The 21,645-nt window shown below is 50.1% G+C and overlaps 3 protein-coding genes across 3 annotated transcripts; 1 reads left to right on the forward strand and 2 right to left on the reverse strand.

Annotated features, from left to right (window-relative positions):
• Window positions 1-348: 348 nt before the first annotated feature.
• On the reverse strand, window positions 349-13,512 carry An18g02940 (uncharacterized protein; the record flags this gene model as incomplete). The annotated part of the gene is made up of 3 exons (XM_059745693.1): window positions 349-795; window positions 856-13,160; window positions 13,230-13,512. The coding sequence occupies 3 exons, from the start codon at window positions 13,510-13,512 to the stop codon at window positions 349-351; spliced, it is 13,035 nt and encodes a 4,344-aa protein (XP_059605642.1).
• A 683-nt stretch (window positions 13,513-14,195) lies between these two features.
• On the reverse strand, window positions 14,196-19,568 carry An18g02950 (uncharacterized protein; the record flags this gene model as incomplete). The annotated part of the gene is made up of 15 exons (XM_059745694.1): window positions 14,196-14,492; window positions 14,547-14,933; window positions 14,991-15,522; window positions 15,563-15,963; window positions 16,015-17,085; window positions 17,146-17,305; window positions 17,377-17,445; window positions 17,498-17,539; window positions 17,621-17,679; window positions 17,730-18,411; window positions 18,460-18,567; window positions 18,617-18,882; window positions 18,934-19,037; window positions 19,092-19,285; window positions 19,345-19,568. 15 exons carry the CDS (start codon window positions 19,566-19,568, stop codon window positions 14,196-14,198), a joined length of 4,596 nt encoding a protein of 1,531 aa, XP_059605643.1.
• Window positions 19,569-20,142: 574 nt separating this feature from the next.
• Window positions 20,143-21,532, forward strand: An18g02960 (uncharacterized protein; the record flags this gene model as incomplete). The annotated part of the gene is made up of 3 exons (XM_001398719.3): window positions 20,143-20,552; window positions 20,616-20,892; window positions 20,951-21,532. 3 exons carry the CDS (start codon window positions 20,143-20,145, stop codon window positions 21,530-21,532), a joined length of 1,269 nt encoding a protein of 422 aa, XP_001398756.3.
• Window positions 21,533-21,645: the final 113 nt, after the last annotated feature.

The following is a 21,645-nucleotide window of genomic DNA, read 5'->3' on the forward strand; positions in this document are numbered from 1 at the left end:
ATAGTATTGGTTGATTGGTGGTAGTGTAGGAGCGAGGATATTAGTTCATTGATACTATATTTGCTGAAGAATAGCATATGTTCCTAGCATAGAGTAACGGAAGCAGTTTAAGTACAATGCAAACGGTTTTTGTCAGGGCCTTCCTGGGCGTGTTCGTCACTCTCATGCACGGAACAATAGTAGTAGTAGCAGCAGCAGCAGCAGTAAACGAAATAGAAGCTATTAATAGGAGAACAAGGAATAGAACAGACCATTGATCTAAAATAGAACGCAATGTAAACTCTACCAATATACAGGATAAACAAACGATGTCATTCCACCTCCAGATACATTTATCACTTCACCAAATCAAGCCTCAATCATCAACTGCTCCCCCTCATCCAACAACGTCGTCACTCTAGACAGATCTGAAATCATCTTATTACCATGTCCAACCAGAAGCAACTTCTCCGCGTTGGCCGGCAGACCCAAGTAGGTCGGGGGTTCGCGCTCAGGCAGCTTATTGACCCATTCGACAAAGTCACGGATGCTTGTTCCACCAGGCAGGGTAAGACAGTCGTCATTTTCAACACCAGAAACAATCTTGTGCTCGTCCTCGAAAGCACCTGGAGTAAGAAGGCTGGTCACAAGGCTCTCGAGCTGCTTAAAGTCGGCGTAGTCATCGACCTTGCCACCGTAGGTCTCGGTCACGAGGGTGCGGATCATGTCCCAGGGCAGCTTTTGAGGAGCCACGTTGGATCGGCCTTGAGCGATGGTGTCAACCCAGTAGTCGATGATGTGGGCGGAGCATTCGTACTATAGAGGTTATGTTAGCGGGATGTTATAATACTGGAGCTTCGGGTGGTTTTGACTTACATCACTGTCGTTAAACTCCCAGAATCCCTTCCAGCCCAGGCTTGGAGCGTAGCGGAGTCGTTCCTGGACCACCGCATGCAAGAAACAAAGGAGGAGATAGACACGGGCCTTTTCGACAGGTGCCTTGGAGGCCCGGGCGGACAACGAGGACAGAGAATCCTTCATGTTGGCGCGCACACCAGCAGGCTGCTCGTACATGAGCACGCGAGAGGCACGGAGGAGATTGACCGGGATCTTGGGACTCGATTCCATCGAAAGGAAGAGTCTGAAGTCCTTGTGAGGCTTGAGGGACTCGAGCCTCTTCTCCAGACTTTGCAGCCATGACGGCGCCAGGTGTACGTTCTTGACTTGGACCCAGTTTCCTGCGGCAGCTGCATTGCTAATCGCCTTGTCAGCGCTCTCGAGACCTTCGTTCGAACCCATCGCGATGTTGGCGCAGGTGGCGTTCATGCGCTCGACAAGAGCATCGACCTTATAACTGGCATCGAAACCAGGGCTGGAGCTGAGGGCAATTGGCGTGGTTGCTGTGACTTGGCTAACGATGTCCTTCAAGTCGGTGCTTCCCTCGAAGAGTTCTCTGCCGAAGACGGCCTCGATGAACCGCTCGGCAGTTGGCACGAATCTGTCCATTCTGCAGAGCTTCACAAGCAACAACGAGCGCAGCAGTCTGTCAATGTTTTCCGTGGTTTCTTCCCAGACGACAGGGATTGAGTTTTCGGCAAGCTCCTCGCTAAAGAACTGCTCCCATTGCTCGGGAGCGATCGTAGGGAAGATGGACTTGTAGAGCGACATATTGGCAATCTTGTTCATGACCTGTTCCTTGAGTTCAGGTGAAGTTGACAGGTCCACGCTCTCCATCGACTCATCAAGAATCATATCAATGATTCTCTTGTCCATAGGGTAGGGAGCTGCTTGGGCAAGAAGCATAGCAAATGTGATGCGGTCCTTCTGGATCAGTCCCAATGAAGTACGCTGGTAAGTGGTCACGAAAAGATCGCGAAGAATAATCTGTACGCGCGCAGCGTGGTCCTTCTCTTGAGCGAGGCGCTTGTTCTGGTACAGAACAGAGTTGAAAATATCAACAAAGAACTGCAGGGAGAACTGGTAGAAATGGTTGACGTGATGAAGTTGCTCCAGGACCGCGAACACAGCACTGCAAGAACGGGCAATGATGCTGTAGTTGAGCGTGATATTTTCCACTTCGGTCATGACACCCTCGGTTTCCACCATCTTCTTGGAGATTTCTGCTGCTTCCTTCTTCAGGGTCTCGAGAGTTTCGATGACATTGTCATCGTCAAGAATGTTACCGCGTGACTCGTTCAGGGCCTGCAAGAGTCGCTTCTCGAGCTGACGCAAGTGGATCTTGAACTCGCCCTGCAACTTGACCAGATCGGTACGACGGGCGTCCACATCTGGACGCTCGAACTTCAGGACCTCGTTGAGAGACTGGGTCTGCAAACTGCTCTGCGTGACAGTAAAGTTGACAAAGGTCGTGCGACTGCACACGTCCGGTGGGAAAGTGGCAGAAGGATCTCTCGTCGAGAGGAAGAGCTTAAATGACGGCGAGAAATCGATCTCCTGCTTTCCGAGCTGGATGAGAACACGGCCACCCGTCTTCTGGTACTCCTTGTTGAGGACGTGGTTGAGGATAGGATCAAGATGCTCAGCATCCTGGATGAGGATGGGGTTGCCGAAACGCAAAGCACTCTCCAGTTGCTTGACAAACGAATCATCCAGGAAGCTAGTAACAGTGAGCTTCCTGTCTGTGCTCTCCTTCTCCAAGAACTCGGTGACACGGCCCGAAGGATCGATGATCAAGGGATACCGGTTGTAGCGTTTCAGAACGATGGCGTTCTCGGTGCAGAGGTCGTCAACTGGCAGCGAGTGATCTTGCCAAGCCAGACGTTCATCGGCATTAGACAAGTACTCGGTAATCGGATTGTGCGGCTTGAAGTTGATGCCCGCTTGCGTCAGGTGAGTGACCCATTCATCAATCATGGCCTTTCGGAACTGTTGATCGTAGAAACCAGCATAAGCAAGGAAGGCTGCTGCAATGAGGACATCTCCAACAAGGGTGCTGATTTGCGTTTCAAAGGACCTGCTTCCCTCCTCCCAGCGGGTCCGCTCCGATGACAGACTGTCGAGCAAGCGCACACTTCGGTCAACCTTGAACTGCACTCTGGACATCTCCGTCTTGATCGCTTGAGTTTCGCTAATAAGTGCAGCATATTCAGCCTTGTACGTAGCGATACTGTCTTCAAGGCCCTTGATGGTGTTCTCAATGGTTTGGGCCTCAGCCTTGGTCTGAAGGGCTTGCTCCTCGAGCTGATCAACCTCTTCACGCAGAGGACCGACACGATCCAAGATCTCAGAGTAGTTCACCTGAGCTTCGACCCATTGCACCAAAGGACCGCAAGCCTTACTAGCCCGGTTGACTCTCTCATAGGTGAAGTCTTCCTTGGAAAGGAATTCGTTGCGCATCTTTATCCTGTGATTCCTAGTCATCTGTCTTTCATTGTCGTAGTTGACGATGCTAGCAATAAAGTCATCTCTTCTTATGATACCCTGAATGGTCTTCCAGCTATCGACTTTGTGGCCAAGCAGGGTGCAGACGGCTTCAAGGGCCAGTCGGACGCTAGCAGGAGGGTTGCCCATGGAACGGACTTCAGTAAGATGCTGACGCTTAATGTTGCTGACACTCTTCTGAGCCTCAATGACGGCAGGCTCGGCTTTAGCGAGGTCACTGAGCACAACTTCCCTTCGGAGAGCCACTTCCTTCTCCTGCTTCTCCAAAGCAGCTTGAACCTCAAGGGAAACTGCTTTACGTTGTTCTGCCTCTCGCTGATCTGCAACCATCTTCTGCAGTTTCTCGTTTGCTTCCGTGTCCTTCTTCTCCAGCTGCGTCTTCTTGTGGGCAAGACTGGCTCGAAGATCGCTGACCTTATCGACAGTATCTCTAAGCTTTTCCAGACCGACGTTCAAGTGTCTCTGCTGTTCCTCGAGGTCTTCGCGCTTCTCGTTGAAGAGCTTCACGTACTGAGCAACGAAGTCGAGATAGTGGCGCGGAGTCAAGAATGTCGTCCGTCCCTGTTGCTTCTGCAAACGCTGGTTGAATCGTTGCAGCGAGTAATGGATGTAGACCATGGCGTTGATGACTGCGTCCCTATGAGAGGCTGGCAGGCTCAATTCGCGGTAGGCCACCGGAATACTGTCAGGAGCAATGAAGTTGGGCTTATCCAAGTCGACGGACTGTGTAAGTTCGGAACCAACTTGGAAGAGAGCCTGGTCTGACCAATCGCCCATCCAGTTGAGTACACATCTGTTGAAGAGGGCAGGACTTGTCGCAGCCTTCGAAGAAAGGCCTTCCTCAGGAGGATTCATCGTGAACACGACATGCAGGTTCTTGACGATCTGCGAGGTGAACCACTTGTAGAGTTCTTCTTGAGTGTCGAGAAGAAGACCTTGACGTTGAGCTCCCTCCTTGCAAGCGGTCATCAAAGACGAAAATTCATCTCCTTCAAACAGACCGGGCACCTCCGCGTTTGCAAGCAGGGTGTTCATGCGTTCCAGGAAACCAGAATCGAGGACGTTCGATTCGTCCATGATGAAACAAATCTTCTCGCCCTTGCAACCGGCGCGACGAAGAACGGTTCTCAGATCGTCATCAAAGTCTTCCGATGAATATTTGCCATGTACCTTAATCTGGAACACCTTCAAACCGTTCATCCAAGCAACGAAGCGAGACAGAGTTGTCTTACCACTTCCACTGACTCCAATGAGAATAAGGTGACCCTGAGGCTGGCGGAAGACACGGTCAATGCGCAACGCATGCTCCAGGACATCATTGAACAGCACCAGAGGAACGTCGACCTCTTCATCACAGAAGGTCTTGAGACGAGCCTTTACGAAGTCACGCAACCTCTCCTGTTCAACAGGTACATAGTTCTTAGACAGCCAGTTAGAGAACAAGATCGGACCCTTCAAGGCCTCCTGGTCATCAATAGTGGGGAAATTATCGAGCGCAATGCGCCGAACAGCGTCTGCAGTCCAGTTTCTCTCGTCTTCAGTAACCAGACGATCCTGGAAGAGCCGCAGAGCTTCGTGCGCCCAGATGCGAACCAGTCCTTCAACAGAGAGTGTCTCGAGGGGCTTGATCGCTTCATACACACCACGCACCCATCTTGTAAGTTCACGAGGCGAGTAAACATAATGAGGCTGGATCTTGGGCGTGAACCTAGCCTGAGACTCCAAGTAGAATTGTACCATGGCCTTGGTGAGTGACTCCGAGTATCCGCGTAACAAAGGAAGGATCTTCAGAATGGCTGAGTTGAACGTTCCGTAGATCTGATTCAACGAAACCTCTCCTGGATAGTCGACCATGACCAAAGGAGCATGGCGCAAAAATCTCTCTGCCATGGCCGTACGTCCAGCATCGGTGGGAGGGTTACAGGCGCCGACAAATTGGATGCGGTCCAAGGTAACCCATGTCTTGTCCGATGTTCTCCAGAATCCATTTTGCTCGACCAGTTGTCTCAGGAAGGAAATCGCCCGTTGGGTTCCGTAACGGTCAGGAGCTGGAAGGTTGATTTCGTCACAGAAGATAACCAACCAGCGACCGATCTGGTTAGGGGACATCACGACTCCATTCAGCGTCTTCTTGTATTCACAGTACTGCTCGAACGTCTTGATCAAGAGATCGGGAGTAGTAGCACTGGAAAAGTTGAGACCAACGACTTCCATGTTCGGAAGCTTGCGGAGCGCAGCAAAGAGAGTCATAGTTTTACCGGAACCTGGAGGACCACAGAGCAGCAACGGCTTGTGCTCGGCGAGCCAAGAGTACAGAACATCTTCATGACGAACAGTGTCCACAGTGGGAATGACCACATCGGTCTGTGTGATGGAGTGTGTGTTGATCTCGATAGTAGGGACCTGGGACTGCCAGCTGGTCCATTCACACTTGGGCAGAGTGATATCGAAATCAATAATGGATGCTGCACCATCGGGTGGCAGATCGGTAGTAGTCAATGCAGACACGAACTGTCCAAAAGACTGGCGATCTGCAAGGGGACAGTCACCGGTGAACGACCAAACCAGCGCAAGGAGAAGCTTCTTAGAGATATACGCCTCGATCTGGTCGTAGTCAAGAGGGAAGTCGACATGTTGAATGTTATACTCCAGCACATTGCGGCAAGCCTTGTTTAGAAGACTGAATAAAGTGTTGAGGGCGCGAATAAATGTGTACTCCATAATATGGTTGTACTTCTTAGCCTCTTCGAGGGCCTGCAGGACGAGGTCTTCGGTCTGCAACAAATGCTTGAGGATGGTGGCCAGCATGTCCTGAGCATCCTGGGTCTTGATGGCAGCTTGCCCTGAGGGAGCACTGTCGTCATCCAGGTCTTCGAAAGTCCGTGTTCTGAGAGACTCAACATAGTTCGAGATCATCATGGACGGCGTCACAGTATCGTCATTGAACCAGACCATACCACAACGACTGACCGTCGCCAGAGTAGCGTACTTCAGGGTTTCGACTTCGAACATGATACGAACGTTGGGCGGCAGGTTCAGACGTTCACCGTTGGGAAGCGTCAGAAGCTTGTTATCATCAAGCACACTGTTCAAGTTCTCAACCCACTCTGGGTCGACATCGCCATCGAATACGATCCAGTGTCGTTTGGAGTCTTCGCCTCGGAGGTTGTCCACAATCTTTCTCAGAATGCCGGTGAACAATCCGTCAGTCCATTCTCTGGTAGTGGCGTCCAGACTACCGTAGAGAGCTTCCTTAGACATGACCTTGGAGTCAATGATGTGGGAAACGCTTTCAACGCCCTCGGTACGCTGCAGAGCCTGAAGGAGTATCTTCCATGCAGCAGACTTTCCGGCACCAGACTTTCCAACCATCATGACACCATGATGGATGCTCTGGATTTGGTAAAGCTGCAACGCCTTGGTGATCCACATCTCGCTGTCGACAAAATGCTGTTCTTTGGCGATATCGCGGATTGCAGCCGTGAGCTTCTCGTAGTTGGCTGGCACGTACTCTACACCTGCGAAGTCTTGCTTCTGAATCTCCAGCATCCTGTCCACATCTTCCCGGACCAACTTAGGAGCAATGGTCTCCCGGAGACTCTGAACGATAATTTGAGGCTCGATAACCTCATCAGGTCCTAGGTCCTCCTCGGAACTGGCGATTCTAGTACGCTTGAGCCCTCCTGAGCTAACGAGAACACTCTTCAGAGCACGAAGGCCGAAGTCGTAGTGTGCCTGTTTCGATAACTGGGTAGAGCAGTGGTCGAAGAAAGGCACAGTCTGCTTCGACAATTGCTTGGCTTGCTTGAAACCTTGAGAAAAGAGCATGACTTCGGTAATCAACTCTTTGTCAGGCTTAGACATAGCAACACTCCTGAACAGTTTCTTCAAGTTGTCCGGAAGGTTTGAACGTCCAGCATAACCAGGGTTCATAGTAATGAAAATACCAGTGTTGGGATTCACAGATAGCCGTCTGCCAACCAGTTCAATCTGGGCCTTTTCATCGCTCTCACCGTTCTTGAGACCAATCTGGATGTTTTGAATTTGCTGGGAAACAGCAGACAGGATTCTTTCCTCGAGACGGTTAAACTCATCGAAACAACCCCAGGCACCAACTTGGCAGATACCAAGGAAGATTCGGCCCATGGCCTGGAAATCGAAGGTGTCGTCACAACAGAACACAAGAGTGAAGCGTCCCAGTTGAAGACCGAGCGCTTTGACAGACTCGGTCTTACCAGTACCAGCCGGTCCGTACGGCGAACCACCAAGTCTCTGGCACAGTGCTTGGGTAAGTGTCAGGAAACAGCGATCCGTCAGAGGCGTGCGGACAAGACGTTCCGGAACTCCCAGGTATTCAAAGCCGTAGTTCAACTTCGCATTTGCCATATGCACGTACAGTCTTTGAAGGAAGTCCCCTTCGGGTTGGTAAACATAGCGCATCTGGAGGAGCCACAGGTAGTGCATGGGGGCGGTAGCGTTCGCGGTAACAAGTTTGGAGATTACATCGCGCTGGTGAACGAACTCAGTGATCATATGCTCGCACTTCTTTCGACTAATAGCATCCAGTTCACCAAGGACAGTGGCAGCGAGCAGCTCCAGAATGCGAACCTGGGCGTCGAATAAGGTCTGAAGAGTGCTGCCACCGTTCTCCAGGCTTCTCTGGACAGCGCTGGTCCAGACAACTTGACTGGCAAGGACAACGATTTGCGCCGGGTAGTTGGCGAGGAAGTCATTGAAAGCAGTTTGGTCAACTTCAGAGGCGTTGTAAAGCGGCTCAAACTGCTCCACAGCTTCGGCGAGAAGCTCGGCCAGCGTCAACTTCATGTTGGTCTCAATAGCAGTGAGCCAGTCGTTGATTCTGGGCGTTTTGACAAGGTTGACTTCCTTCTTCAATCGGACCTCTTCACCTTCTTTCGAAGTAAAGCCAACGATGTTATTGTCATCATCCATGAGAACACCGGACAGGCCGGCGAACATCTTCTTGAAGTGCTTCGCCACCCGGACGATGTCGTTGGAGTTACCGATGATCTCCAGAAGATCCTCGTCACCAACAAAGTAGAAGCGAGGGAAAGACACACGCTCACGCTCAAGATACTCACCCAGCGCCTTCTGGATCTTGTTCAGCAGCTCGGCCAATCTTTCTAACGATTTCTGCACACCATTGATGGCCAGCACATCCAGTACAAAGGGAGACTTATACACCTTCTTCATTACAGCGAAGAATTCCGAGTTGATGTTTTGGAAGCGACTGGACTCAAGGGGAAGAAGGTGCTTGATATCTGCGTTGCCAGTGAAAACACCTTCAAGATAGACCCACTGTCTCTGGACGTCGATCCAGACATCAAAGAGAACATGTACCCTGTTCAACTTGTCTTCCCAAGATGTAGCTTCTTCCTCGAACTCTTTGTAATACGGAGAATGCTTCATCGCTTGAAGAGAGTTCAGGTTCTCACTGCATTTCGCGAACAAATCGTCGAACCCGCGAATGAGTCGGCACTTGTTCTGGTAGTTGATAAGGTCCAGTGAATAATTTTGCCAAGTCTCACGGACGGACTTCAAGAACTCCTCAAGTGCCATCTCACCCTGCGCCTGTGCGATGATATCACGTATAATAACCTCACTTGCAGTCAGCTGGAGGTCCCAGACATCGCCGAGAGTCAGTGACACAAGAGAGAATCGCTTGCCTGGCTTGAGGGCCTTGTAGATCTTTTGCCAATGCCTCTCACGGACAGCCTCAGACTTCATGTCAGAGAGCAAGGGGTTGACCTTCAGGAGCTGACGCAGGACATTCTGGATGTGTTCAAAAGCCGCGTATTGGCGCATCCGACTAGGCATTTCCTTGGTCATCTTGATCAAGCCATCGATAGATTGACGAAGCTTTCTCGGCTGCACGCTTGTCCAGAGCATGTCCCTAAGGTCGTTAAGGCTCTTCCAGATTGTCGACAGGGCAGCCCAGACGGACATGAAATCCTGGACCTCTTCCAGAATTGCAGGCAGGGAAGACTCAACGCCTGCCGGGAGATCAAGAGCCTCTTTCGCCTTCGAGACCATCTCATATTCAGATTGGAGAGATTCGAGACGAGACTGGAACATGCTCAGGGTACGAGATGCTTCTTCGGGAGGAATAGTACCAGACACTGGCTTTTCCTCGTTCCACTGGCTGATGACTTCCGTGATCTTGTCGCTGATAACCTTGTCCTCTGCCGAAATTTTTGCGCGCAATCCTTCTGTTTGATCTTGGACGATCTTGCTCTTTCGTGCGAGCAATTCGTTCAGCGCGGCCCATTCACCATCGACGTTTTCTACGTGAAGCCAATCGCTAGGGAACTGATAGCGTTGGCGTGCGAGCGTGGCCTGACCTTGCCGGAAAAGGTCAACCTCCGGTTCCCAAACCTTTGCCTTGCGCTTGCATTGCTGAACAATTGTGATGAATGAAACAGCATGCGCCGTGGAGGCAGCCTCCAGGGTCTGTCCTTCGAGGTCGCGTCGGGCAGCGGCAATCTCGGAATGAACCTCTCTCATCCGGCCACCGAGCTTGGAGCCGAATCTCAGCAAGATCTCATGTTGCCACTGGTCATACTTCGCATTGACCCGGGTCTGAACCTGCTCGTAATCGATCTTGATATTTCCGAACGACTTGCTCACTTCTGAAGTATCGAACGTAGCACGGCTCTTGCGAATCTCCTGGAGTAGCTGAAGCCACTGAGAGAGATCGTCACCGAGAATGTCATAGACTTGTTCGGACTGCAAATCCCAGAGTGACTGGAACTGCAGCCACTTGTCGACATACGCAGACACTTCACTCAACCTCGATTCGACTGCATTGTAGACTTGGCTCAACTCGTTGGTACAGTGCTGTGGGAGAGTGGCGAAGCATGCTTCAGACAATTGGACCTTCTGTACGTCAATCGAGATCTGATAACGAGACGATTTTATCTTCTCGAGGTTGCAGATCACACCAAGCCAGTTATCAAAGTGCGAGAACCAGCTCGCGCGAGCATATTGGAGCGGTGGGTCGAGATGGAGGAACTGGTTGCGCATGGAGATCTCGTGGGTGAGTTCCGGAAATTTGATGTTGTACGAGAGCGTCTCTCCTTCACCTGTCTGCACTCCGCTAGACGTTTGAAGGCTCTGAGAACTGTACGTTGCTTCCTGGAACGAGTTGATCCATTCGCGAATAGCACGATGGAGACGTTCGCGCAAGATGCCTTCGATCTTCTGGTTCAAGTTCGCCACCCAGTAGCCAAGGTTAACATAGTTCTCAAGATTCAGCTTATCCACAGCAACTTGGATGGCGTCCAGGCGCTGCCTAAATGCAGCTGCTTCGTAAGGGCAAGTCTTGAGTTCATGAGTTGCTTTCTGGATGCTCTCGTTGATCGAAGCCAAAACAGCCGTCTTCGACTGAAGTACCGATGCTGACCCAGCGAACTCCCTGACGAATTGAACATGCTTGCTCTCGCCTCTGGTCGGGATAGCCGCGTCAATAGCTCCATTAGCCAATGCCGACTGCTTGACATGAAGTTCATAGGAATGGACAAATGATTCCCAACGGAGGGGAACACCCTTTATGATCATACTCTGGGTGTCATTGACGTAACCGTTCAAAAGAATCGCAACTTCAGTCATGGCCGCAATAGAGCGATTGGTTTGGAGCAAAGTTCTGACACTCTCCATCAAACTAATGGCGTACGGGTACACGCGCTTGGCCTCCTTCGAAATGTTGCTCACCGCATGGGGTACCTGGAAATTGAGCCAGATGAGGTTTCTGACCTCCTTGAAAAGAGCAATAATCTGCGCGTCGAAATTGACGGTCAGCTCGAACGTGTTTCCTGCGGCTCTGTTACGGACGATATTGAACAGACGTCCCGATATCGTGATATGCCGTCTTTGCACGTCATGTAGCCAGGACTCGAAGACTGGTCGAGTGTCCAACTTCTTCCGGAACAGATTGCTCTCAGCCAGAAGCTTCTGGCCTTCGGAATGCAAGGCCCAGTCCTCTCCGAGCACGTTTGCTACCTTGCCCATATAGCCATCCAACTGATGTTCAATCTGACGTGCCCAAACGATAGCGCCTGATACGGGGGGCAGATCTCGCAATTGCGCCATAGCATGTGCCTCAGAGTGGCCATACTGCTGCTTGAACCGCTCATGCAGCGAAGAAATGTCCTGCTTGACATTTTCGATGAGCTGAGTTTGGTACTCGCCGATTGCACCGCGAATCTTCGGGCGGACGAGAAGAGCATTGAACTTCGAGAAGACGCGGAACATCTCGTTTGCGTTCTTTGCGGTAGCAAGACGATCACGCAGACGGGCAATGATCGAGTTCTCCACGCGGGAAGTACGTTCATTGTACGCGATCTCCTCCTTGATCCACAGCTGAGTGCCTTCAGGAGAAACATCGAGCACATCCACGTTCCGCAGAGCGGCGTAAGCTTGCGCTACCTCTTCAACCGCGTCGACATCGCCGATTTCCTCGACGATAACGGCCCCGTCAGAACCAGCTCCGGCAGCCGTATCTCCCGCAGACGTACTCTTCGGGCCAAGGACGTTGACGATCGTTCGCTGCAGCTGCTCATGGTTGACCCGGAATGTGTTGATGTATTTCAATCGTTCCTGCGTCTTTTCATGGCGCGCGGCGATCTTGATGGGGATGAACTTCTCGTTCCGGCGCCTGGTAGACTCTCGGGCGACATTGGTGAACTCCTTGAGGTTTTCGTCCCAGGTCCGCCAAATCGCACCAGCGGTCTTCATAAGAGAACGAAATTCACGGTAGTCAAGGTGCAAAATGGTCCGGCCGTGGAGCAAGGAGTGAATCTGTTTGTCTAGGTCACCGGAGATGGCTTCCACAAGGGCAAGAGCACGCTTTATCGGGTAGGGACAGATCTTCAACTTCTTGTTAAGATGGTTGAAGATCAAGTTGAGAGACTCTTGCACCTTCTGCAGGGTAGTCGCCGAGAGGAGTTCGTCGAGGGGGAAATCCCGCATGAGCTGGTTGTATTTCTGCACAAGATCAGTTGCTTCGCGAAGACCTGTGTCGGCTACGAAACTAAGAGTGGCCTGATAACGCTTCGCGTGTCGGAGAATGTCCATTGTCAGTTGAACTCCGTCACCCCGCAACTGATTCTCAATTCCTTCAAGTGCGGTTTCCATGGACAGCCAGAAGTTGATCTCTTGGGCAGCCGAGTCGCTATCGGCATCGCGGGACATCTTGGTGATCGTCTGGATGGACCGAATCCAGGCATTCACAGTGTTCTGGATACTGTTGACAAACGTACTGTTCTCCAGGATAGCGGGGTCGATCAGTTCCACCGAGGGCTTGACTCCTCGCTTTTCTGCATCGACCAGTGCAGCCTGGACCACCTCATGCAGTGGCAGGTTCAACGCCGGGATTTCAACATTTTGCAGCAAATGCCGAAGCCCAAGTTCTAGTTCCGCGAATTTCTTCTTCGTACTAGATACGCCGGTCTTTGCCTCTGTATCCGTCCTGGGTTTTGCGCCACCAGCTGCCTCTTGGCTGCGTGTATTGGCTTCGAAGTAGGCATTCAGTCCGTGGTGCACCAGCAAGTGCAAGATCTCATATGGCGACTGAGATGCTCCTTGCTGGGATTGGGCATTGCTGAGCGATGCTGGACCAGGGAAGTTCACGACTTGGATCTGCGACGGTATAGGGAGCGACGGGTCAATGGCGGTGGGCCGTTTGATGAAAACTACCGTAGCGACTGTGGTCGAGGAGGACGAGATCTCGGCGGAAAGGTTGTAGACGTATTTGGAAGACAAGTCTGGATGCGTGAGTTTATATTAGTTAGTACGCTGTAGCTGAAAGCAGGGTATGCGCGGGGGCGACGTACCTTCACCTGTCTCCGTTCCATTCGCTTCGTCGGAGGCCACAACATCCTTCTGTACATAGAGGGCAACTTGCGACTCCGACGCAAATCGCGTACACCGCTGCACGGTCTCGTTGTATCTTGCTGGGGAGAGTAAACTGCCGGTGCTTTCGAGCTCACTTCTCAGAGCACCCAAAGTCACCCGCAGCACCTCGCTCAGGTACTCGATCACCGCATTTGAATCGACCAAAGGTGTTTGCGCTGGCGCAGGGACACCGTTTGACACCTCTGCGTTAGCGACCTCCATAGTTGGAACCCTATAAAAGATAGCTCGCAGAGCTCATAGAGGCCGACCGAAGGTTGTGACGGGGATTCACGACAGAATGCTGGTTTGTATGTTGACGGGAAATGGGCGCGGTGTCGGCTTCGGATGGGTAGGATTAAACGGGTGGGTTCAACGGATGGGGGAAAGAGGACAAAGAGAACGGGAGAAGATAAAAGTTGTACAAGATTGAAAGAAAGTAATCTAAGGGTTCATAATAAAGCTCCGTCGTCGTCTATTCCGCCAGTCGAGTTGGGTGGTGGTGAGTCGGGGGACGCGGCAGGCGTGTTTTCTGCTGCTGCTGGATGCTGCAGCGAGCCCGAGCGACGGACCAGAAAGAAAGTGGTACACTTCAGGGGGAACTGCCGCTAGGCTGAATGGGGCTTAGTGCGGCCCGGACAGCAGCGGGCGGGTCTGACGGCGTCCATGGATCTACTCTTAGACTAGATAGACTACCATCCACCTGTTACTCTCTACGTGGGTATCTAGTTTACTGGCACACAAATCTAAGGATGGAATAAGAAATAGACTGATTGATACAAACACTGCTGCTGGCACAGTCTCAAGATCCCTTCTGCATATTCTCTGAGTGGAGCCCCACCATTATCTGCTAGTGGCCCAAGCTGGTTTCACCGCATGTACTACTAAGCTCCTAGCTTTAATTTCTTTCAGATGGCCGTCCCAATGTCGAGTCTTGCCGAATCTCCTGACTCTCGACAATCACAGCGAAATTTCCTCTGGAATTCTGCAGACGATATTTCGTCTAGCACTGCCAGCGCCTTCTCACTGGCCTTGACTTTAGCATAGCGACCAGATGTTGCCGTACCTTCGGCGATGACAACATCATGCACGATCACGGCCGCTAAAACCCCAGCCGGGGCCCCATCGATACTGGGCATCTCACCAGCTTTTAGACAATAATTCACGCAGCCAAACTCATTAGTCAGTCGGTTGTGCAAGAAAGTCTAGTTCGGTTCAGTCATCCAGCCCAGATCACAATCAGTCAGGGTCAGCCTTACCGTCGGATGCTTATTCGCGAAGGTGTCATAAATTGCCATATCCTCGAAAAAGGGTTTAATGTAGTCCCGGAAGAATCTCTCAATTACCTCGAAGTTAAAATCAGAGTCAACAAAAACTGCCCCTACATACGCTTCAACCATGTCGGGCAAGCACTGTCCATCCACGTTAGCTGTATTCCGCAATGCAGAAGGCGTCATTACCTTAGGAGGGTCTTTAGTCACGGTCCAATAGTCCACCGCGCCCTCACTTTCGCCCTCCGCTGTCTGGATCTCTTCGGCGTACTGAGTAATCTGAGACTGCAACGGAGCGCTAAAATATTTTAGATGCGTATGGAGCCCCAGCTTCACAGCTAACGCACCCAGAAACTTGTTGGATACCATGGCCATCTATGACAGTACCGTTAGTGAAGGCTTAACTGCTCCTTGGTGTAATGAGGTTCTTACTTTGTGTTCTGTGAGCCACTGGGGGTCTCGGTCAGGGAATCTGGCAAACAAGTCTTCCACGCACACCATGTCAATCAGTGAGTCACCAAGAAACTCCAAGCGCTGATAGCAGGGCACTTTGGCCCATGCGGATGGATACGAAGGATGAGTGAAAGCTGATCCCAGAAGCGTTGGGTACCGGAAGCGGTAGCTCAGCTTCTCTTCAATTTTTCGAGAAAGGTATAGCTCGGCACCATCTGCTGCTCGCCGCTGATATTTCGGTATTGTATAGAAAGAAATGTAGTCCTTCCATCGCTCGGCTTTGTGGCTGGGACTATTCACCAGAGTAGTCACTGCTTTGACAGCCATGTCAAATCGATGGTCAGGACCACCGGAAAGCAAAGCCGCCCCTATTAAAGCTTCGCAAACATCGGCAATTGTTTTCTCTGCGAGGGCATGTTTGCTCTCTGTGGTTGCCTTTCTACTGTGATCTTTGCCTTGTAGCAACTTCAGGCCCTCTGGATACCATGTATGTCTTGCCGCATCTGTTAGTCTTTGGATTCATCTCGCACACACAGTACAATGATCCTTACCTTGAAAATCCTCGACTACGGATATACTTATAGATCTCCTTATCCACAGCTGCGTTGAAGAGGTTCTTGTTGCAGATTAGACACATCCGGTTCACGTGGTAGTCAAACTCATCGTCATCTGGGTTTTGCGTGAAGAGAGCAATCGAGGTAGCCATCTTCAGGAAGCAGTCCCCCAGAAACTCTAGACGCTCGTAGTTTCTTCCCATTCCTCGTTGGACATGGATCTGCTGGGCCCGGTGCTCGTCGGTATTATCGGAGTCTTTCGTGAATGCTTCAAGGGCAAGATCCAGCTTGACGGTAAAGTTCAGGCTCTCGCAGCCTTGAAGAGAAATAAGGTACGCATCAATTCTAGAGATAATTGCAGGAAATGCGAGACAGGAGAATGCTGTAGATGCAGGGATCTTCGCTAGGGCTCAGTAACAGCCTACTTTGTGTGGAAGAGGACAACTTACAGCAGATACTTTCAAAGGCTCAATACAGATGAAGCACCTTGTCTCCACATCTCTCTCGGTGTCTGTCATTTTGTCTAAAAGGTTTCTGCGGAGTCGTACGAGCTCTGCTCTTAGGACAGGTTGGTCCCAGTGACAGGTCGACAAAAACTTAGCCCTGGAGTTCTTTGAGAGACTCAGACAGTAATTCATGACATCGTTCATGTGTCTGCGCCGGGCTACAAATGGTGGTGGAGGAGAAGAGGGAGTCAGACTATGCTCGACCCCTACTGTGAAAAATCGGCATCGTCCATCCCAGGCATCGAACACGAATAGATCTACCCAGCTCTCTGGGTCTGCATTCGTAGAAAATGGAATACTATCGTTGTCGCGCACATAGGTGAGGCTCTCCCAGTCAAGAATCTGCCTTGGGTCATATGACGGGAGGTATGAGCTTTGAACCTTTGCCGGGGCCAGCCAGTAAGCCATCTTTTCGGGCTCTTTGTCGTAGGTCTTGTGGAAGACGTCACGAAAAACACGAAGAGTAAACACTGTGAGGGCGTCCACCTCTTTTTCTGAAAGTAATAGCTGTTTCTCCAAAGGAGTCGTGATTATTGTAGTCTCTACATCATCATCGAGGAAGATGGGAAACTCCGGAAAGTGTGGTAGTCTCTCTCGTGTGAATAGTAGCAAAGGTGCGGGCTCGTGCGATAGTTGCATCGATGGCAAGAACGTGATAAAAGTGCCATGAAGCTCCTTTGGTGGCATTCCTTGTTTCCGGCCCCACAACGACGGCTTCGATATCATGTCATACTGGCTGGTGCGCTTAGATGTTATTGCAAGTTTCGCATTACGCATTGCCGGAAGGCGGCGATGATATATCGAATTGAAATGGTCATCGAGCAACTTGTTTTTTCGAAGCAAGAGACAAGTATCAAAAGCCGCAGACCGCTTCGCAATGGACTTCTTCATTGCTGGGCTTCCTGTAAGACCCCGGATAGGTGATTTTTCAGGCAGAATTACTTCGCAGACAAAGGCACCGTTGATAGGAAGGACCACGTATGTTACTTGGGCGGAAAATTCCTTTTCGTATTGCTACAAATGGCAGCATGTTAGAGAGTAAAAGAAATACATGGTCGTTAAAGTCACACATACCAAAGAACTAGCGTAGCGAGCAAGTATCGCGGTTGCTGAATGATAGGTTAGCTTAGCACCTGTAGATTTGATTCTAAAGGTCCTGTTGCCCTCGTCTTTCTGCAACACTGTATCAAGGTCATGGTCAAACCCATATAGTAACCTATCTTCGGGAAGAGTTCTGCAAAAGCTTTGCATCATTTTCTGTCCTATTATTATCTAAATATAACTTCTTGCTCTTGGGAAACTTACTTCAGCATCTTGGACCTCAAGTAGCCTCTGCTCATGCTCCAAATTCCCTCTTTCGACCATACTCGCATACTAGAACCCGGGCATCAGAGTCTGCAACACACTTCTGGCATTCTGGTCTCACCGTTGAATTGAAATGTCTCGCACGCCCACGGCTTTGCACGTACTGGATCAACGTTTGATACAAGTCAAACCTATTCGATTAGATCAGGCACTTAGGTAGGTATCGGCAGAGTTACCAACATACCTAACGACCAGATTACAGTCAGGAATATCAAGTCCCTCTTCAGCGACAGATGTAGCAAACTAACATTGATCAGCAATTGATACACTGGGAGACAGATATGGGTATTTACCAAGCAATTGATCTCACCGGTTCTGAACTTGACCAAGGAAATAAATTGCTGACGAAACGTTATGTTCATTCCTGCTAAATCCCCAGACCGGACACCAATAAGCACACCAGGCCGAAGAAAAGGAATATTCAGGGTTTGAAAAAGTTCAGCCAGAATCAAAGCTGTGTAGCGCTTCTGCGTAAAGACAATGCATTTTGTTTCCGTCTGTCGTCCAAAGTAGCGGGCAAGCTCTTCACGAAGGACTTGCACTTTGGGGCTAAGTTGGCCAAAAGTCTCAGGACTGCTGAAAGCATAGCTCTTCACAATCTCACTAGCTTCCGTTATCCGCAAGATCTCCTTATAGGCACTTTCGGGCACATTGGATGATGTTTCTGAGTTTGCAGTCTTGCGAACACTACCTTCGAGTTTGGGCAACACATCATCTGCTAAAGCACGAGCCCATGCTCGATCTGAACACCATCGGCCTAGCTCAGAGCTGGCCTGCCAAGCAAATCTGAATATACCCTCCAGGCACGCCATGTCTCCAAAACGATCTTCAAGGTGCTTATACAGGCTAGTGGCGAACGGTTGCTCCAACTTGTTGAAGGACCATACTCTCTCCACTGGACGCCTGGCCACCTGCCGTAGAAGTGACATGTTGGACGTCGTAGCTATTCTACTGTCAAGCAACTTCTCAAGTCTTCTATTAATCGTTAGTATTTCATTTGATACTGGGGACCTGTTAACATACGTAGCTTCATCTACTATGTCACCTTTTGTGTCGATCGGTGATGCAGTCATTCCAAAGATCCTTGGGCGCTTTGAATAAACTTCTTCAAGGTAAGAATCACGTATAATGCTGAATTAAGATTAGCTTATGTATGTGTCTCATCTCAGATCATACACACCGTGCATACGGATGATCCTTTTTTGTATGGTGCGCTTCATCGAAGATTAGGATGTTGATCTGGCTCATCTTGATGTAGGAGTTGAGCAGACACTGATTCAAAATCTCCGCTGTACAGACAATCACCATGTTCTTTTGGAAGTGCTGATCCCAAACACTTTTGCTCCACAAGTCGGTTCCCATGGCCCCAAAGAAATGCCCGACACTCTGGTCCAAGTTATTGCGCAACACCGCGGCCTGTTGGTATGCGAGCGTGACACTATCTACCTGTTCCTGTGTCAGAGCATCTATTCCAGATCAGGAGGTTTCGAAGCGTACAAGGAAAAAGGCTATCCGATGTGGCTTCCCCTCCATGCGATCATTTAGTTCTTTCTCCAAAGTATGTTTGAGTAGCAGCACTGCAATTAAAGTCTTCCCGGAGCCTACATGCTAATTAGCTCACCTCACATCAAAAAGTTTCCGTCTCATGATAATACCTGTGTCAAGTACAGCGATTGTATTCTGCACTTTTGCTCTCTCAAATAGTTCCAATTGGTACTCTCTTGGGTCCAGCGTACCAATTCCGAGATCTTGTTTTGCTACCAAGTGAGCAGTGGAAAGCTGAGCGTCCGGCAGATCATGGGTGACACTGACATCGTGGATGGGGCCTGTATCAGCACGCTGTGCAAGACTTGATAGATATTAGCATTCTTGTATGTATGCTCAGATTGTAGAGATTCAGGTACTGACAGGGCTTTAAATTTTGCGTTTTGGGTGATCCGTTGCTGTGAAACTCCTGTTTTGCTGTGGTCTTCGCGCTCGTCATTGTCGGATTCATCTGATGATCCGTCATCTTCCTGGAGATCCTCAGTCATGGTCACGGCGCACACTTTCATTGTCTCCATGGGTAAATGCTGATCAGGCTTATAAATATCGGAAGTTATCCTCATATCGAAAGCGTGAGCTGATGGCATTGTGGTCTTATCCTACAGTTAGTTTTGAAGAAGACAGATTCGCAATGCTGAATAACAAATCTAAGATGAGATATGGCTTTATCTCTCTGAGTAACCAGTGATTGAAGGTATGATCAAGTCAAGAACGATGTGAATGTTTCACTGGGGGCAGTCACTGGCAGCCGGTAGTCGTGTCACAAACGGTGACAAACAGCGGAAGATGGAGACCTGCTATTACTTGAATCTCAGCTAGTTGGTCAGAATTGATCTGTGTGACAGCTATTGGGTGAACGAGCTGGTAGTAGTTGTGGGAGCAATTAAACAAAGACATGATTCATTGAGGTACTGCCATAACAGGACTACTAGTAGAGTCGAGTAGTAATAAGTTCTACGAGTATGTCACTATATATACCTCCAAAAGGGAAGCACCGCGGGGCAAAGTCTGTATACGCGGGGCAACCCATGCATGGTTTCTGCCGGAGATTGCAGTGTAAAACTACGTTTTTCCCCTGGTTCCAGTACAGATTTCTCAAAACAGTATAATACAACCCAGTCGTTTCGAGGTAAATCTGCTTCTGACATTCAGAGATCAACCATGCTTGATGGTGTGTACATATCACATGACTTGAATCATACCGTGCTTAGCTTAGTGAGGTGGATACTGGGCAGTAATTCATGTCAGAAAGAAACGCCGGTGTATGAAACAGCCCTCATATCTGCCGATCGGCAGTCATTCTCCAGCGATCTTTTGAATTCATACAACATACCCCTCACAATCCCGCGAAGCAGCGCAATGGAGCAGCCGCAAAATCTACGATCCCTCTTTGCGGAAGCGAAAGCTGAAAAGTCTGCTTTGGAAGCCCGCCCCGACAGCAACACAGATGCGTACCGCAGTGATGTCAACGCAACAATAGCCAAGCTTGAGAAATGCCAGCGGCTAGTGGGCTTGCTGTCTCTGTTCAGCTCGAACGAACCTCTGGAGGACATCTCCACTACAGATATCCAGTATAGCTATGACATACCTAGCTGAGCTGCATGAGAATGCGCTAATTTCTTTCCTACCTCCAGATACCTTACTGTAGAATATCATCTCGCAGACCTTCTCCAAAGAACCTACAGCTCGGACCGCGAAGCTCTCCTCCGACGTGCGCTTGGGCAATATGAACGCTTCCTCGCCCGACTAGACGACTACGACGTCCTCAACGAAAAAGACAAGAAGCTTTATGAGCGTTACACCTCTAACCCCTCCTCTTTTTCCCTGACTACAACCAATGATGCTGCGACCCGCCGAGAAGTGAAGATAAACCGATTCAGGGAGGAGAAGGAGCTGAAGCAGAAACTAGAGGTTGGATAGGCTTTGCTCACTCTCTACTAATGGGCGATCTAACTTACACTATCTCAAGTATTTTGCGAATAACCAAAACCGGCTACAAAGCGACGATGAGGACGTCCGGAAACTCTACATCGCCGAGATCAACCTCTACATCCACCAATCGTTCCAGTCCTTGGATCTGCTGTCGCAAGAACTGACCATGCTGTCAACCATCCGCAATGCCGCACCAAATCCCGCAGATCCACTGCAGGATGATCCGCGTCGGCGGAATCAGACAAGCGAGTCGAGCTACTCCGAACGGTTGGATCCCCCACTTGCCGAACTGCTCAGAGGAGGGAAGTTCGGACCTATTTTAAGCAAGGAGGGGAAGCCTATGCAGCCCTTCACGTTGCTTGATCGCAGGACGCAGCTTCAGCAAGGGGTTTTCCGATCGGGACATAATCTACCCACTATGACGATTGATGAATATCTTGAAGAGGAGAAAAGGAGGGGTAATGTCATCGAAGGGGGGGGAGAGAAGTCAGGCATGAAGCCTGAGGTTGACGAAGATGATATGGATTTGGCTGATGAAGAAACAATGAAGGCCAGAGCTTGGGATGAATATAAAGAGGCGAATCCAAGAGGCTCTGGCAATACCTTGAATCGGGGTTGATATGCATGAAACTTATATATATACCTCTAACTGCTGTTTGGCCATCTTATATTGGCCGGTGTGATACGAGCACCAAATGATAGAATACTGCGCAACCGGTCGTGAATCTCCCA

Source organism: Aspergillus niger, assembly GCF_000002855.4.
Source record: "Aspergillus niger supercontig An18".
Taxonomy (NCBI): Eukaryota; Fungi; Ascomycota; class Eurotiomycetes; order Eurotiales; family Aspergillaceae; genus Aspergillus; species Aspergillus niger.